Genomic DNA, 18,302 nt, shown 5'->3' on the forward strand with positions numbered 1-18,302 from the left:
CTGCTAATCAATATTATAATTAGCGACTTTTGGTTTATTTCTCAGTTAGTATAAGTATCGTGTATTTCGTGGCGTTTTCTTACCGCCGAGGCTGGGTGCCCATGCAAGTCGCCTTTAAGCCACTTGCTTTCTGAGAATCTTAGAATTGCTGAAGCACGTTCCCCGCCGTTCGTTGCAGCCTGGTTGTAGGCTACCGTGATGACTGAGCGATTGCAGAAGGGCGGCCTCATTTATGTTATATATACATTTTTTTTTGACTGAATGACTGTCTACTTAATCGCATTGCAATTTCCTCGTTTTAATTTATTTATCAAAATTATAGATTTAACCATTTATTACCTGAACACGTATATAAAGTCTGCCTGACTCTTGGCCAATCACCGTGAATGAGTATGCGCCAGACACATCAGCATCATCATCATCATCAGGGCGGCGCCTCCAGAGAGGTGCACGGATCTCCACTCCTCCGGCCAAAGATGTCGACCTCGCTGACGGACGTGCGCGGTGGTCGCGTGGTAGCGGCGACGGGGGCAGATGCCGCGTCCTCCAGGGAGCGGCGTCGTTCCTTGCAAGACGTTGACGGCGAGATACGTAAGAAGACCATGCCGACGGCCATCATCCAGAAGCCGGTGAGATAGCGGCCGCGCTCGCTCTCTCGACATGGTCGCTTTAAGGTGGCTTAAATAGAAGTATCGCCAGGAAAACTATGGCTCCAGGTTGTGGCCGAGCGTGACACCAAGCAATTCCTATGTTCTTGTAATGTAGAAATGTGCTTAGCTATGACGCAAGAATAGTACTAACAGACACGGCCCATGAGTACCCCGATTAAGCCTGCATTTTTTATCTGGCCACATCTTTTTGTATCACGCAAGACATCTATACATTGCTATCTGTACATTAAGATTGCCGGTTTGGATGGTGTAGAATCGCATCCTGACGCTCACAGGTTAACTTCGCCTTCGTCTCATAAGCAGGCTTGACATTTTATTTTGCTTTAGAATTGTGATTTTCCGTCTACGCGCCGCAGTTGCTTGGCGGCTGTGGTGTTGCACTGCTATAATATAAGCACGGGGTCGCGGGATGAAATCCCAGGCGCGGCGGCCGCATTTCAGTGGGGGCGAAATGCAAAAACGTCCGTGTCCCGTGCATTGGGGGCACGTTAGAGATCCCCTGGTGGTCAAAATTAATCCGGAGTCCCTCACTACGGCGTGCGTCATAATAAAATCATGGTTTTGGCATGTAAAACCCCAGAATTCAATTCAATTAATTAATTTTACGTGTATTTTTGTGTTCCTTTATCCGTAAGGTATCATTACGAAAAAAATGGAAGGTCTAAATTAAGGCATCTGCGTTAAAAAAAATGAAGCGGACTTGCTCTTACGTTTCTAATAGTTTATGTGCTTACGTAACGGCACAGTATACACGTGGTTAATTATATGTCTTCGCATCCTTCCGGGGATGCGGTCGGAGGTCGACAATATATTGCTCGATGACTGCCGCTTACAGAACTCCTGCAACGAGCAAGCGAGCTACAACTTACTGCGGCGAACCAACGCCACAACGTCCCTGCTCCGGTCGGTACAGCGCAGTCCCAGCAAGACCTGTCTTCTGACAAACTCCACCGTGCTCCTGGTAGCCGCCATCGCGGTCACACTTTTGATCGGCGTGGTTTCTTGGAAAAAGGGACGCAAGCTCCCCCCGCGGGCCGATGCTCGTGGTCCGCCGCGAGTCAAGCTTTGCCGCGACGAGGCTTGCGGCCGCATCGGGGCGCTGCTCAAGGACGCCCTGGACGACAGAGTGCAACCCTGCGACGACTTCCACGCGTATGTGTGCGGCTCCTGGTCGCACACACACCCAGGCAAGAGCGTTGCAGAAGTACTTGCTTCGGCATTCCTCAGTCGTGTCACTCGACACGCTAGAAAGAATGCCCACATTCCACTGAAGCATGCAGCCGGCAACCAGACGGCAGTTCAGAAGGCTGCAAAGCACTTGGTCGCGTGCGACAACATCGTCGCCGTTTCGGACGACCAGTCTACAGACGTCAAGCGGGTTCTGGCTGAAGGGGGCATTGCCTGGAGGTCTGATATGAAGAATGGTTCCCCGACGGACGTCTTGAAGGCCATGTTCTACATGTCACAAGTGGTTAAGATTCCCGTGTTACTGGATGCGTCAGTGGAACCCAGCTTGGACCGGCGGGTGGTAATTCGGAGACCAGACAACACGCAAGTATTACTTGGAGAAATGAAGAGCCGGTTAAATGACATGGCCTCCGAAAAATACGACGACTATGTTCGTGCCGTTTACGACAGTTTTTCGGGAGGCGAAAATTCGTCGGGGTTCGAAGTACAGAACATAGTCCGCCTAGAGTTTGCATTGGTGTCCTCCCTGGGCTTTTCTGCTGGTGGTAGCAAGGAATACAAAGACAGTGCCTGGTTCACTAGCACATCTTCGGTGCACAAAATTTCTCGAGCCATCCCAAAAGACCGCTGGCTGAAGGCGTTCGAAGTTTTCTTGAGCATACCAGAGGGACGCAACACCCCCGTCGTTGTGCACACCGGTTCTTACTTCCAGATACTGTTTGCCCTTTACGAGAAGCTTGGGGAGGCCGATTTCAATGAGCTCTATGCTTGGCTGTGCATACAAGCGCTCGTACCTTTCACTAGCAGACGCATCGTATTGGCGCAACACATGCCTGCTCCCAACACCGTTCTGCAAAGACACAGGTGGCAGTGCTTCAAGAACGCCGAGCGGGTCTTCCATTATGCTCTGGTATACCCTTACTTAGCCGACATCGTCTCCGAAACGGTCAGGGACGACGTGGCCGCGCTAATGCGGCGGATCAGCCGGTCGTTCGGCAAGGTCGTTCTAAGAGCGCGTCCACTGTCGCCGAACAGTAAATGCACTCTCAACAGCGACGAGATTTTGACGGGTGTGCACACGGAGATGTTCAGTCGCGCCAGGCCTGACTACTTCGAAGGCTATTACGCAGACTTTCCCGACATGACGCCCATCGCCGTGACGAACTGGATGCGAACTGCGGAATTTAGCCCCCTCTCCGTCACGAGCGGCGACACACCGGGAAGCGTCGGAGACGCCGCGTACGTCAACTATAGCCGCGCCTGGAGTAGACCTCTGGAAGCGAGTTACCTCGACGCCCCGTGGTACTCGCTGAGGGCGCCCCGCGCTGTCAAGTTTGCCGGGCTAGGTTCCCGCCTTGTCTCGAGGCTAATATCCGAGCTGGTACCGAAGAGGCGCGCTTGTGACAAGGCGTTCCTCGCGGAAGTTGAAGGCACAATTGACTGCCTCGCAACCGTGCATGAAAGTCACATTCGAAATTTCAGCGCAATCATTGACGATGTTCGTGCTGCAGTGCTGTCCTGGACTGTGCTCTGGAAGGCCCTCGAAACGCACGTGGGGTCAAGGGCTAACGCTACCGCGCTCGAACATTTTCCTCGTCTGTCCGAGCCAGCGCTGTTCTTCGTCCTGGGATGCCTGTTAACGTGTGGTGAGGCCACAGAAACGGCGGAGGCAAGATGCAATTTGCCTCTCAGACATGACGCCAATTTCGCCGCTGCTTTTGCGTGTTTTCGGGGGTCGCCCATGCGCCCCAAAAATCAGTGCCCTCGCGACTTTGCGGGTAATAGTGTGGGTGATCTCTGAGCATATCAATTATATGTCACATTTATCAGAACTGTTCTCGTGTTATATAGGTTTCTGAAGTCTCACCTGCAATACACGTGGCAATATATAGAAATATAGAACATTGTTCTTACGTTACAGTCTAGTACTACCACGAAAGTATTTCATAGCGAAAGATAGCAACCAATCTGTCCTTGACATTACTTTGCCCTTTACTTACTTTCTTAAGCTAAGCCTGCATGCGAGCACGCATGCCGTTTCATAAGTATAGGCATGTCTCTTTCGACACACACGCAAACACATGTGCACGCAGACAGAGGCACGTGCAGCCATATGGTAGGTGCGTGTCATGTGCAACGTTTACGAGCATTTTGCCTCCGCATCAGCAAATTTTCCATAACGAGTGTCGTTAGTGATGTTGCCTTTCCGAGCACCGGCCGATTTACCGACGCTACTCGAAATTTCCTGCGCATTTCCTTGCAAAGCGGGGAACCTTATATGCCATTGGCAGCACGCCGCCTCACGCTGGGCTGGCTTTTATCTTCGGCTGTTTTTTAAAGCGCAACGAAACGAATAAAAACAGAGAAACCACAGAGACAAGGCGCTTACTCGTATTTGAAGAATTTATTTAACAAGCTTCACATGTATATGTGCCTAGAAGTGATCGTGCATGCGGCGGAAATCAGGATTAACAAATCGAAATGACATACCGATTGGCAAGGAAATTGGCAAGGAAATTTAAAGGGTAAACCGAAACAAATTCCTTATCATTTAACAAGACACAAGGATGGCTCACACAACCTTCTTTTCTTTTTTATAATATGAAAGGCCTCTGCAAAGTTCTGCCGTGAGCTGATTATTGCTTTTGAAAACAATCTGTTTTCTTAAACACGGAATAGCATCCTCACTCTCTGCAATGGGCTGCCGTATGCAACAGCCCACTTGATTTTAGAGACGCCTGATGCTACCTTAGACCAACATTATACACCGGACAGATTGGCCCACATATACCTTGGCACAGTTAACCAAAATCGCGTATACAATTCCTGAAATATATTCCACAAACTTTTTGCTGTGTTTAATGGTACATTCAGGGGTCTTTCTATGTACACAGCAGAAGATACGTTGAACCTATTTTTTCTTAACATGAAAACCTGACTTCCACTTTATATCTGGCCCCTACGTACGTTCTTTAATTCATGAGCTGTCCTATGCATGCACGGACTAATTTAATTTTTTTTTCTTATGACGGCGTGCCTTTAGCTCGACGCCTTTCATGCCTTTAACAGAGGTAAGCCAAAGTGATGTAATATCATTCTGTGGATAGCCAGCCTGTTACGACTTGTCGAACTGTTATTGGAAAGTCCAATTCATTCGGTGTTCGCAGAATCTTTTCTAAATGCATAGCTCAAGCTGGCTTTAAAGATTCCTCTTTTTACCAGTTTTGAACACCCAGATCTCTAATCAAGGATAGGTTTAAGAGATCTGTGTCGGCAATACCAGCAGACGGGACGCGGTAGAAAGGCCAATCTGAGATCGAGGAGTTGGTCATCATGGAGCAGCTCACAAGAGAGAAAGAATGAACTTTAGTGAAAAAAATGACTCAGTAGCCTAAGCAGGGTGAGGTTCAATGGTGGGGATCATAAAAAGTTTTAATAAAATCTTTTAAAATGCTTGCAACGTCGCAGAAGGGATGGACTTCCTGGACCTGTGAAAAATGTGTTTAGATATGGGGATAATTTTCAAATATTTACTAACGTTGATATATCCCTCGCGCGACGTTGTAAACATTTTAAAATGTTTTGAAAAGCTTCAAAGATGAATACGAGCTTCTCAAATATAGTACGAATTTCACAAGTGTCCTTCTTAGTCGCCAGACCCAACAAAGATGGCACACCTTGCTCTGCAAGTGGAAACAACGCGGTAGATCCGGACGCTGTCTCGGCCACCTTGCCTTGCGTGGAAGGCGCCAATGTGAGGAGCAGGATCCACAACCAATGTAAAGTCCCGCATTCCATGGAAAAAGCCAGGAGGCACGTACTGCAAGGCGGCGCGGCGGTCCTCTAGGCCACCGACCACAATTTCCACATTAGGTGTTTCGTGGTGGGTCCTACTGTTTCATAGCAGTTGGGGCAGGTATGGCCACATTTGGGGACGCCACGTGCGTCGTTGTCAGCGTGAACATCTTGTCGACTTGCATCGACCGGACGTATTGCGTGAGTACGCCATTTTTCTAACACATCTGACGTGAAGGTAAATCCAGATTTGTAGCTGCAAAAGAAGCACTTGTCCGACCCGGATCACGGCATCTCGCAGGTGCTTCTGTGGTCGCTTCCTATAAGGGAGCGCTGGACTCGATCGGGGGAACTCAGGCTGAGAGTTGGACAACGGTGATGCAGAATATACAGGTGTTCGGTAAATGCTTTACAACTAACGGCGATGCGTACAATCTAGTTTGTTTCATCCTATACAACGCGCAATCTAAGATAGAACTTATTCACATGTAATTTTTATGTTGTCTTGTGCCACAGTGGCACATACGCACTCCGAAGAATTGGCAAACAATGACGACCCATTCCGTGGCACATAGCGAAGGCTAAAAGAAAAAAAAAACATAAAATAAGTCATTAAAATGTAACCATTAAGATTATGAGCCTCAGTTGGGCATTGGGCTCATAAGGACGGTCTTGCGTCCACAACGTCCACTGGTACTTGTGCTTGGCGCACACGCAACGTTCGCTGTGTCCTCATACACATCCACCGACACACTGACCGACCCAGACGCAGACAGCAGCAGCAGCCATCGCGAACGGGTGAAGGTAGGCGAAGAAAAATTTCTTTTAAATTTATAGTTACAGGTCGTGTTGATGCCATACTGCGCTAGGGCACAGGGATACGAGACGAACGTGACACAGCGCGTGTCTCCGTCACCTAGGCAGCGTCAATGCAAACAAACCCAATAAAAAATGTCAGCGGTCTTATTCTTCTTCTATTATTAACTGTTACTTTGCAGCCCGACATTCGTACCTGTGGACGTCGGTCATCTACTACACATTTTTCGCTTGTGGAATTGAGGCAAGGAAGCGCTCGTGGCATGTCTGTTTATAGTGAAGTGCTGGATTTTTTTTTATATCGGCTCGCAAGGCCTGTAGCGAAGTGCATCGGCATTCCGTGCATTATTAGCCCACAATGACTTCTTTAAGCACGTGCAACAGCCATGCATTCCATGGCAGCTAGTGTCAATCTAGGGCTTTTTTATACACGAGGGTTGCAATGTGGGCTTGCTGGTGATGCATCTTGAAGTGGTGTACGGTAGCGCGGTTAAAAGACGGGACAAAAGAAGACACACAGGGACGCACACAGCGCTGTGCGTGTCCCTGTGTGTCTTTTTTTGCCCCGTCTTTTAATCGCGCTACCGTACAACCCTTTTATTGTATACGTATGCACGGGCCTGCAACTTCAGCGCATTTGTAATGTGCGCCATAAATTAATCATCGTTAGTGATATATTGTCTAATGAATATTTAAGTAAATACGACGCGGTTTCGAGGCGATTCACTCGCCCCATAATATCCCATGTTAATTGTGTTGCCGTATATTCTACGTGTCACTGACTATACAACAGGTGCAGGCTAGTGCGAAATGCGCGAGCTGACAAGGTAGTCAACCACATGAAGCCTAGCCAACCTCCCAGCCTTTCTTTTTCCCTCTTTATATTCCAACAGCCCTGATGAATCAGAACTCTGCGATAGACTTCTTGGAACTCTAGCCGTAATATTTACGCATTATGAGCATGTCTGCGTAAACTACTGCACTCGCCTAATGGGAGTGGCATCACGCTACTGAGGTCGCCGGTTCGAACCCGGACGTAGTGGCCGCATTTTGATGGAGGCAAAGGGCATGAACGCTCCTGCAGTTGAATTTAGGCGCACGTTAAAAAAACCCAAGTAAGTGGTGAATATTGATCTAGAGGCCTCCACTATGGCATGCCTGAGGATCGTACCGTGGTTTGGCATGCAAAACTTAATAAATTATTTTGTTTCTGTTCGCGTAAAGCGGGATCATCACGAACCATCCATTATGAAATGAACAGGTGGAAGAAGTCTTTGCCTGTATGCTCTATCATACCTGCCAGCTCTCTCGAATTTCTGATAACGTTAACGAATTTAGACCCGTTCTTTGATTTTATGAATGGTGCGTCAAATTTTATGTGAATGAGGTCCTGTTCGCGAATAATGTTTTCACGCTGTCAAAGGATGAGCCAGCGCAAGGTTGCAAAAAAGAAAATTCAGGCAAGAAAGATATTCTGATGGTACTTGCATGCCACCATTTAGTGGCAGCGCAAGGCGCCTACATACCAGAGGGGTACTTGCTCGAAGAATGTTGATTTAGGCGCCTGAAGCTTGTGAAACCGGCGGCAGCAATTCGCACTGGTCTAAAAACATTGTGTTGCTTTTTCAGTCTCTGCTGTGCCAAGTTAGTTTCTTTTATTACGCTGCGCATTAAACCTTGGTTAACAAAATGCACATGTAACTCAGGTCCGCGAGAATTTACGAACTTTACAGGTCGGCAGGTATGGCTCACTAAGCAACCACGGCGTGTTCAGGAATGTACGGCTCGCATCAAGCAACATTTAGGGATTTACAGCACGTTTGATGTCGCATATCTCCGAACTATATATATATATATATATATATATATATATATATATGTGTGTGTGTGTGTGCATGTATGTATGTATGTATGTATGTATGTATGTATGTATGTATGTATGTATGTATGTATGTATGTATGTATGTACAAAGATGCATCGATTCGGCATAGACTGCGCGCATAATGTGCGATTAGGCTATCAAAAGCGAATAAAAATTGCATGCTTTGCAACAGTTGTCTGCTTCACACACACACACACACACACACACACACACACACACACACACACACACACACACACACACACACACACACACACACACACACACACACACACACACACACACACACACACACACACACACACACACACACACACACACACACACACACACACACACACACACACACACACACCTATATATATATATATATATATATATATATTAGAAATTGCACACGTTGCAACATTTGTCTGCTTAAAACATACACGCACACATGTTTATATATATGTAAGGTGTCCCAGCTAACTTTAGCCAGAGTTTATTATGATACAAACGCCACGTAGCCGGACAGAACAAAGGTAATGTTTGCCATCGCTTGGAGATATTGAAACTATTTTTTCATTCGGCCTTATAAACTAATTAGCCTTAATTAATCAACTTCTCAAATATTATAGTTAGATGAAATGTGCCAATGAGAAAATTGTAGAGCGACATGCAAAACTCCCTATACAGATTTCGGTTCCTCAATACGTGCTACATGATGATGATGTCCTTGATGAGTTTGGCGCTTACCCACTCGCGGGGATTGGCCAAGAGTCGGGCAGAATTTGCTTATGTGTTCATAATTGTTTTTCCGAGCGTGAAAGGAGCCCGCAAATACACGCAAAATGCCTCGGGCGGCCAGTCACGCGACAATTTTGCGTGCATTTACGAGCTAATTTCACGCACGGAAAACACTTTTAGGTAGCACGTATTGAGCAACAGAAAGCTGTATCGGGAGTTTTGCATGTCGCTCTACAATTTCTTCATTGACACTTTGCATGTTATATTATTTGAGAAACTGATTAATTAACACTGCTTATCTAATTAGGCGGAATGAAAAAAAAAGTTACGAGTATCTCAAAGCGACAGAAAACATTACCTTTGTTCTGTTAAGCTACATGGCATTTGCATTTTTTTAACTCTGGCAAAAAATTAGCTGGGACTGTGTGCTATAGATGTGTTAAACAGACAAACGTTGCAACGCATGCAAATTTTATTCGCTTTTGATAGCCCATTACACGCATTATGGGCGAAGTCTATGCTGAATCGATGTACCTTTCTTCCGACGTTTACATTCCACCACGAAATTTAAGCTGTGCTGTAGTCAGAGGCCAAAATAATGCCATTACTCTTGACAATGTCGAACACTATGGAGACGACGAAAATGTATTGGCGCTTACCGCGCAAGTAGAAGCACGCCATGAGCACAGCTGCTCATTTGCCCACATAGCAATGCATGGTCGTGGGCACGATCATATGGCCAATTACAAATGTTTGGTCTCGGTTTACTTCTCAGCACGATGTTCTGGCAATTAAATCGATAAGCCACAATGTATCGCAGAACTGAGCTGCAACAAGCACTATTATGCACAAATATTCGGGAAGAATGCGTAATATTTCATTGGTCTCTTCGCACAATTGGTGGCCAGCAATGCCATTGGATAATTATGCTTGTGAAATTCAGGTTCACACATTCCCGCAAAGTCAAGGCGTTGTTAGCAATGTACTGAAGTTTATGTGGTTACGACATTCGGTCATCAAAGGCTAATTTCTCACAATTACACTAATAAGGACGACTAACAATTAATAGTTCATCAGTGCACCTAGATATTCGAGCTATGTGTTGAAAGAAAACGCACGTTCAGTGTCTTTTGAGAAAATGACACCCACAAACATTCATTTCAATAAATTAATCGATGCTTTCACAGTAGCTGACACTGAAAAGATTGGTTTCGTTGGTCTGTTGGAGGGCAACGAAAAGCCTCATCAAACTCGGGCACGTGTTGAGCCAGAAGCTCACACTCGTGGCGCTTTGCTTTGATCCTTCCCGAACACAAGCTGAAGCACGCAGTCATGAAGAGCAGCTCCAGGCCTGTGTAGTGCTCGAGTCCTTCAATGGCCCACGATGAAGAAGCATTGGTTCTTTTGTATGCGTCCACAAGGGCGCTGAAACCGACAGCGTGGACCACATTGTCATCGGTGTACATCTCGCTTCCCGACGGCCCCAGTTTCATACAATTGATCAGGTACATCGACACGTTTCTCTTCTCGCGGTAAGATTCGACGAAGATGGAGCTGATGGCGCCGACGATCTCGCTTCCAAAGGCCCCGTAGTTTACAGACGCTGGCAGGTCCGGGTCGAAAAACAGGACTGACAGGGAATAAGGCATCAACTGGAAGTCTCGGCTTTTCCAGAGCACGACGTAAAACATCAGGTGGCAGATCGCGTACTCTAAGTGCTTCGTTTCATCTGGCTTGTTGACGAGCGTCGAAAGCTGCCAGTTGTTGACGAAAGAATCTGACATATCAGGCATTACATCGTTTTTTGCGCCAGAAGTTTTGTGCTCGTCCTTGTCATACTCGAAGCTACGAAAAGCAGTGTCCAGGGAGGTCCAATTCGCGAGCACCGTTATGTTTTCATCGAAGTGAACCCACTTCGAGAGGCGCCGGGAAAAAGCAAGCCGCACCGACAGTGCAATTTCTTTCGCACCGGAAACCTTGTTTTCCTGGAGGGTGCTATCGATGTAACTTGCGAAGGATGCTTTCCGAAAGAACACCGCGGCTCTGCTGAGACAGAAGGCTCTGTGGTAGACTTGCGCCTTCTCGGAACTCTGGCCATAATAGTTAAGAATTGAGCCTTTGTTCGCGTAAAGCGCGGCGACCTGGACCGTACACCACGAGACGAAGAGGTGGAAGGAGTCCTCGCCAATGCGGGTCCAGAGCCCCAACAGCGTGGCCAGAAAACCGGGATTTCCGGTCTTGATTCGCAGACCGCCGCGCAGGCTGACGCTGACGTTGTGCAGGGCTTCTAGCCAGCGAGCTTCTGTCACGCCCGCGCTTGACAAGTTTGCAAACCAGTCGGCTGGGAGCCGTGGCTTGCCCCAGCTGTCGTAAAGAAGTGAGAGGTCGCCAAGTGCTGGTTCTGCGATGGTCTGCATCTGCTCGTACGTCACGGCGCTGGTGTTCCTCGGGCCTCTGAGCTCGAACAGGTTCCTCAGAAATTGGAAGTACGCGCGCTTCGAAGCCGGCGACTCTTCTCTCATGGACCTCGACACCAAAAAGTGGAATGAACTTCCAGGATCGACGACAAGCTCGTCCACCGTCTCGCCTCGGTGCGTAGTGACATCGAAAGAGAGAAGAGCGTCCCAGCCCAACTTGATGGAACTGTAGACCAGCGCGTGTACAGCGTCCCCTCCGTGGGCGTGCTGCGGCCAGACGATGCCAGCGTCGCGTAGCGCCGCCTTCACAGCCGCCATCTCGTCCTTCTTTCCTTGTAGCACGTCGTCACAGCTGCGGTACAGAGCAGCGGCTCGCTGCTCGTCATTTTGTCCCGTGAGAGGAATGTCCGCGTCGTTCAACGTCGCGTCTAACCTGTCGAGGAACACGATGAACTGATCCTCCCTGACGTCAAGGTTCTGGCTTCGCTTCCAGCCGCCGCAGACGAACCGCGTGAAGTCACGACACGGGTCCACTGACGTGTTGATGGACTGGAGAAGCCGGTGCGAGTAGGCATCGCAGGCGCTCGTCAGGCACACATTCGGGGAGCCCGAATACTGGAACCACACGATCTTGAGCACGATGAGTACCACGATCACAAGGACGATGCTCATGATTAGGCCCACGATCCTTTGGCTATTACTTACTGTCTGCATAGATAATTAAAGAAAGAGGTTGGGAGTGAAAGATATAACACACTAAATACTAGGAAAATGCAGACTTTGAAATGATACCTAACGGTTGGAACACACATGCTTAAGCTAATGCATAACGAGCATTTAAAGTACCACTGAAACACTGCAGCCGCAGCGAGAAGGGCGGCTCGTCTTACGTCCTTTTTTTCCCTTCTGTAACACTGGTTGCCTGCAACGTTTCTCTTCGTTATAAAGCTATTCAGTGCAAGAAATCAGAAGAAACGGAGGGTCAATGTGTCGAGTTGAAAGAAGGCTGTGAAAGCGTCATATGTTTGTATATAAAACAAGGAGTTTGTATATGTTTCCATTGAGCCTCTTTACATCTAAATTCTGCTGCGTACATGCCATACGGACCACCTCCATCGCGGCATCGTGAAGACAGCATTTACGTTTTATACAGACGTCATGGTATAGCGGAACATCAACCTCAGCAGTGTAGCTTGTAACTGCGTGCTCACAAATCAACGCGTCGCTGGCGTAGGTATACGGCAACACCCCACCCCCCGCCCCCAGCGACTCCTTGGAAACCACTTGGAGGTGTGACAGTGCGGTGTGACAGCTCTTCATAACATGACGTCCTATTTCCTTGTGTGCAAGCAACTTCGTGACTAAATGAGCTACATTTAACCCATTTCTTCCATTCACTTCCACATTCAATTAATTTCTGACCTCTCTACGACTTCAACAAGCAGGCAGGTTCTTTTCCCAGGTCACTTAAACTGCAGGACTTGTAGTTGACTGTCCAAACTACCGCGATAGCTAGTGACTATGGTGATGTACTGCTGAGTACAAAGCAGAGTTCAACGCAAAAATAAATATAAATAAAAACAAAACTACGTCAGATTCACCACACTTGTAAAAACTTGCCGTAAGTGAAGGCTTGTTGAAATCTCCAGGTGATCGAAAATATCTATAGAAACCTCCACTTCGGGGTCTCTAAAATCCCGTGTTTCGATTTGGGTCGTAATTTACTGAAACAATCAATCTGGACACTTGGAACATCCTTCCCACGTTTAGCCAACGATGTATAAGCAGCAGCACTCTCGTATGAATCACGAGGTCCCGCTGCCATAGTTTGATGTCGTCCTTCGCAATGCATACAACGATCGAATACTTCGCCACCAAATGCGTATTCAAACAAGCTCTGTAATCTTTCCTTCTGTGTTGAAGCAGACAGCACAATAATGGGAGCATTGAAGCAAAGATTATTGTGAAGCATTCTAGTGAAGCGAACACTTTTTTAAATCAATAACTGCTAGAAATGCACTACATTTAGTTACTAACAATTGCATTGGTGTTGTGCCATAGGAAAGTTTCGCAGCGCATGCCGAGTGTCTCTGCAAAGGGCAAGCCGGGTTGTGCACATGTTTTTCCACATTTAATTGTAATTGAGCTGATATCTTCCATTCCACTGTGCTTCTGGCAGTTCTTGATTCAAATAATTGTGCGCTTTGTGGTATTCGCTTGAATGCACCGCTTCGCTGTAAGAAAAAGTTACACACTCGTTTAAAGGCGTGTGCAAGTCCAATGCCCTCTAAATGACACTACTCCTAAACTATATAAGGGTGATAACTTTGTTTGAGTATATTATTTAACAGGACTCTCACAATTCTTTTTTGATCAGGCACTTAGTTATTAAATTTCATGGAGTCAGGGAACTAGCGAAGTGCTTCACAGCGCCTTTTGCTCCTACCATTTAGTCTCGGAAATGCACTAAACCGAGAATGTCATCTTAGGTTTTATGCCGTAAATGGGGCTGCTGTCCCTATGATAACGGTGGGTTCCTACTGGCAAAACATTGATACACCACTTGAAGAACAGATGCACCCATATGACGCTTTACTCTGCTCGCAAACTTGTCCCTCAATACGCAGCGTGCTGCACTAACTCCGGCTTCCATTTTAGTTGAGAACTGGAACCTGTTAATGGTAAGGGAAGGCAGGGGAAAATACCGGCAGAAATAGAACGAGAAGGGCAACACGAACGTTATTTTTTATACTTGTCATCAATGACATTTCCCCAAGAACTAGTGAAGTTGTTACACGATGAAGAATTAGAAAGAGCTTTCCTCTTACTCGCAGCTCATCTTCCAGATTAACTAGGTGGTTAGCTGTAGTGCACCATTCGGTGTACATACGATTCTGTTGGCGAACGTCTCCCTTAATTTAGTAACAAATAGTCAAGAACGCCTCGTAGAATCTAGATAACCAGAGCAGTCTGGCACTATTGGGGCGCTATAACGTAAAGTTACCTAATTTTGACTGAATTCCAATCTGCTGACGTGAAATTTACGTAACCGCCGCCACAAGCCCGAGCTGTGACCCGAAAGGTTGTTTCAACAGCCCAATTAAGCAATGTCCTCGTTTATAGGAGGTGACTTTAGTTTGGTTTCAAAGCGAATAACATTGTCTACCATGACAGCTTTTCTTTTATCTAATTTGTGAACGAGAGGTGAGGAGCGCTCAGAAAAGAAAGGGTTTCGGTAGCGCCGAGCTTCGTCAGTAAAGTGATGTCGGCGTCTCCGAATGGTCCGCTTCCCCTAGCTTAGCTCGCGGTGGCTCGTCGACGATTGTGGTGTTGTGCAACGAGGCGTTAAAAACACCCCACTGACGGAGACTCAATGAACAAGATTTTGGCAGAGCGACGTCGGCTATGTGGCGAAAAGGATCGGTAACGTTATACTGCCATGCACAATTTTTAAATTGGACAAATTGGACAAAGGTATTGTCGTTTTCAGCTTCACGTACACAGCGCTGGAGTGATCAGTGCACAGCCATCTTCTATTTCGTTAGGAACGGGGCAGTTGACGACTACTCAAAAAAATAAAAACTTTCATGATTGTTTAGGGCATCTTTGGTGAGTACTCCTTACTTTGACGTGGTGAGTTTCTTTGGTTTGTTTGACGTCGTGCGACAGATAGGTGGACTAGGCGTGGGCCGAAAACGTTTTTACCAATCCAGGAAGGCTAATGGAGATAAAGGCGTAGAATCAGAAATAAGTAAAAGGGCCTAATCATAGATGATCAGTGTGTACATGTCTTCTTGAGGTGTGGAGTTTTCGCGGATATCATGGCGTCTTGTGACAGACAGGCGATGTGGCGTCGCTACAAAAATGTTTGACCAATCACGGAGGGCTAACAAAGGAAATGGAATGAGAACATATTGCAATAACTTTACATTACAGCGCCCTTGTTGTATACACTTCGACAGAATAGCACAAATACGAGTCATGGACAATGTTTTGCCTCGTTTGTCTCTGTATTTGTATTGCGCTATCATTGTGCCATTGTAGAATCTAACTTGTCGCCACAATTATGAAGCAAAAATGACACATATTCTTCTAGCATAACCAGTCGATGCATGATTGCAGAAAACCTCTCTCGTTCTACTTGTGTCCATGTTTGCGTGCCCTGCCTTTCCTCACCATGATTCCTGACTAACTTGTTCAAGTTTCCGTCGCTCTAAATTTGAAGCCAATTCGCTTCTGTTTTTGAAATCCTCCGCACTTACCGGACAAGCGTCTCCATGAGACGTTTCGCCTGCCTTACTCAGCGGCGGGGACTGCTTTCGCGAATCGTGGAATCCAAAGGTTCTCGGACTCCGGCAAAGTGCAGCCAATCCGAGGTCGTGCAGAACCGAGTGACTCACGCGGGAAGATGCGGCGGCGCTGGCCGTGTTCGTCACTGCGCCACCGCCATCTTGGTCCCCGCCGCGCCATCGCGGCGGTTCCCGTGCTTGCACCGTTGCGGCAACACCCGCGGTAGCTTTTCGGATGTGCTCTGAAGCCGGAACGTTTCTCGGTAGGATGCTGAACCACTCGCCCACCTGACATGGGGGTGTTGCCTTTGCGGATGGTGCATTCGAGGGAGTCGCATGCTCCGGTGACGCCGGCTGCGATGCGCCGACCGGAGAACGTACAAGGCCACTGTTGGCGCCTGCAGCCAATTACATGCGAGAGAACGCCATGTTCCAAGACGCGCTTACGGTTGGCACGTGCTGGTGGAATACAAGCGTCTATACTTGAAAACAAAGAAAGCAACCCTCATTAATAGGGCAAGGAGGCATGCAGACCAACGCAGCCACGCATCAATATCTCTGGTAGAAAGCGAATTTAAATTTCTTCTCAGCACGTGTGTCCATGTCAAGTAGTGCTTTTGTTGTTTGGTTTTTTGGCTTTCCTACCTCTTGATATGTTTAACTGGTTGTCTTTAGACCATGTCATGTTCGTATACTGCGGTATTTGCAATCACCTATATAGATGTTGATCGTTTCAATGAAGATTTAGTTGAGAACTAGCGCTCGTCCTGTCTTCTTCTAGTCTGTGTGTGTGTCACTTCGCGCTACAATCCAAGAAAAGCACGTCATAGTTTTCATCGCTTGAGGAGGCACTTTTTTTTAATTCCTGAACATGCGCCAGATGGCCTAAATTTTCATTTTGTTAATAGCATGTGTAGCAGTTGAGCTGAAGGTGCGATGCATAATCCAAAAGCAATGCAGTGCTCGCCAATACTTCAGACAGTAGGAAATGCTTTTTTTCCTATTTACATCCTCGTATTTTCAAATATTCTTGTACTTTCCGATGAAATAGGTTTATTCGCCTCGTGGTCAACTGGATGCTCCCTCGTGGGGATAAAGACTCTCGAAGATGTAGCTAAACACGGAACAAAGAGCTATACCCGTATAACGTATTTGCCAGTATGTCCACGCTTATGCCAAAATATACTACTTAGTGCTTAGCGCGTTTCGTATCTGTTATTACCTGCACGTAACCCGAGGGTTGTTAAGCGGAATGTCCTCGCGCTACGCACAGACGGCTTAGAGCTTTGTTAGGTAGTCTGAACATTATGGTGCATGATATTGTTGCACAAAAATAGCTATCTTCAGATTGAGGTACGCTCCTCCTAAGTAATGCTTTGTCTCGGGATTTTTATGGGGATATTTATGTTTGTGGCGTGATTTCCGGACTACTGATAACGACATACATTTAGTGCCGTTCCATGTTTTCCCGACCGACGAGTTCAAAGCTGTCGATTAGGTTTGTGTGAACTTGCGTACACGTCACCTCTCAACTTTTCCTGCACCTCTACGCGTACTTGGGCTGCATCGGTTTGCTATGCGGCACTTCTCCGTCATCAGTATCCTGCCATGAACCAACTTCATGGAAGCGTCGAAATCCAGGCCAGTTGGGCGCAGCACCGTCAAAGATAAAAATAGAACAGCACATAGTACACACAACAAGACGTTTATCCTGCTATCCTAGACGATTTCATAGCTCACATGTAAAGACTCGCTGGATACCTTGTGTAGTTGGTCGAGGAGACGTCGAGGACTTGTGGGGCCCCTTATCGGTCGCGCGGGACGCCGGGTCGCCTTTCAACGTTATGGCTGAGCAGCTCACGCATCTGCTAACTGGAGCGGTGGACACACGTTCCTTTCTTGCGGGGCTGCCCTTGAGCTTGGCGAGTGGCGACACGGCACCTTTATCCCCGCTTTTCTGGGGAGCCACCGGACGGTTGCCGCGTTCCCCGGGCGACGCGGCAGCTGCAGGACTTTGGGGGCCGCGCTTGGTTCTGCCATGCGTAGAAGCCGTCGAGGGTGCGGTCCCCTCCCTACCGGTGGCCATCTTGCGTTTGACCGGTGCTCTGTCCTTCTCGTAGTCTACCGTGCCGGTCACGACAGCGGGACTGCGACCCACGTTACTGTCCTCCGCGCAGACTCACGGCCAGAAAACAGCCAGGGATGCAACCTACGTCAACTTTAGAGTTGGACGTGCCCTTGTAACAGTCCTTCGACGGCGTCCGGCAAATTCTTCTTGGAATGTGCTGATACAGAACGTGCAGCACGAGCTTCACGAGCTGCTCGAGGTTAATGCTGGTCCCAAGTGACCTGCCACAACCCACTACAGGAAGGAGCCAGGAATCGGGTTGTAGGAAGGAGAGGGTGTTACGGAGAATGTAAAGGTATGCTGAAGAAAGGCCAAAAGAATCAGTTGAGGTATTTATTTTATCGCCCGGACTGGCTTACGACTTCAGAATTACAAAAGAATTAAGTGGC

General features: G+C 47.5%; 2 protein-coding genes across 2 annotated transcripts; one reads left to right on the forward strand and one right to left on the reverse strand.

Annotated features, from left to right (window-relative positions):
- Positions 1 to 476: 476 nt before the first annotated feature.
- On the forward strand, positions 477 to 3,660 carry LOC129386327 (endothelin-converting enzyme 2-like). The gene is made up of 2 exons (XM_055074183.2): positions 477 to 629; positions 1,507 to 3,660. Exons 1-2 carry the CDS (start codon positions 477 to 479, stop codon positions 3,658 to 3,660), a joined length of 2,307 nt encoding a protein of 768 aa, XP_054930158.2.
- A 6,600-nt stretch (positions 3,661 to 10,260) lies between these two features.
- Positions 10,261 to 12,168, reverse strand: LOC129386328 (neprilysin-like). Its single transcript, XM_055074184.1, has one exon. It carries the CDS (start codon positions 12,166 to 12,168, stop codon positions 10,261 to 10,263), a length of 1,908 nt encoding a protein of 635 aa, XP_054930159.1.
- Between the last annotated feature and the right edge of the window lie 6,134 nt (positions 12,169 to 18,302).

The sequence above is a fragment of the Dermacentor andersoni genome, chromosome 4 (genome assembly GCF_023375885.2).
Source record: "Dermacentor andersoni chromosome 4, qqDerAnde1_hic_scaffold, whole genome shotgun sequence".
Classification (NCBI taxonomy): Eukaryota; Metazoa; Arthropoda; class Arachnida; order Ixodida; family Ixodidae; genus Dermacentor; species Dermacentor andersoni.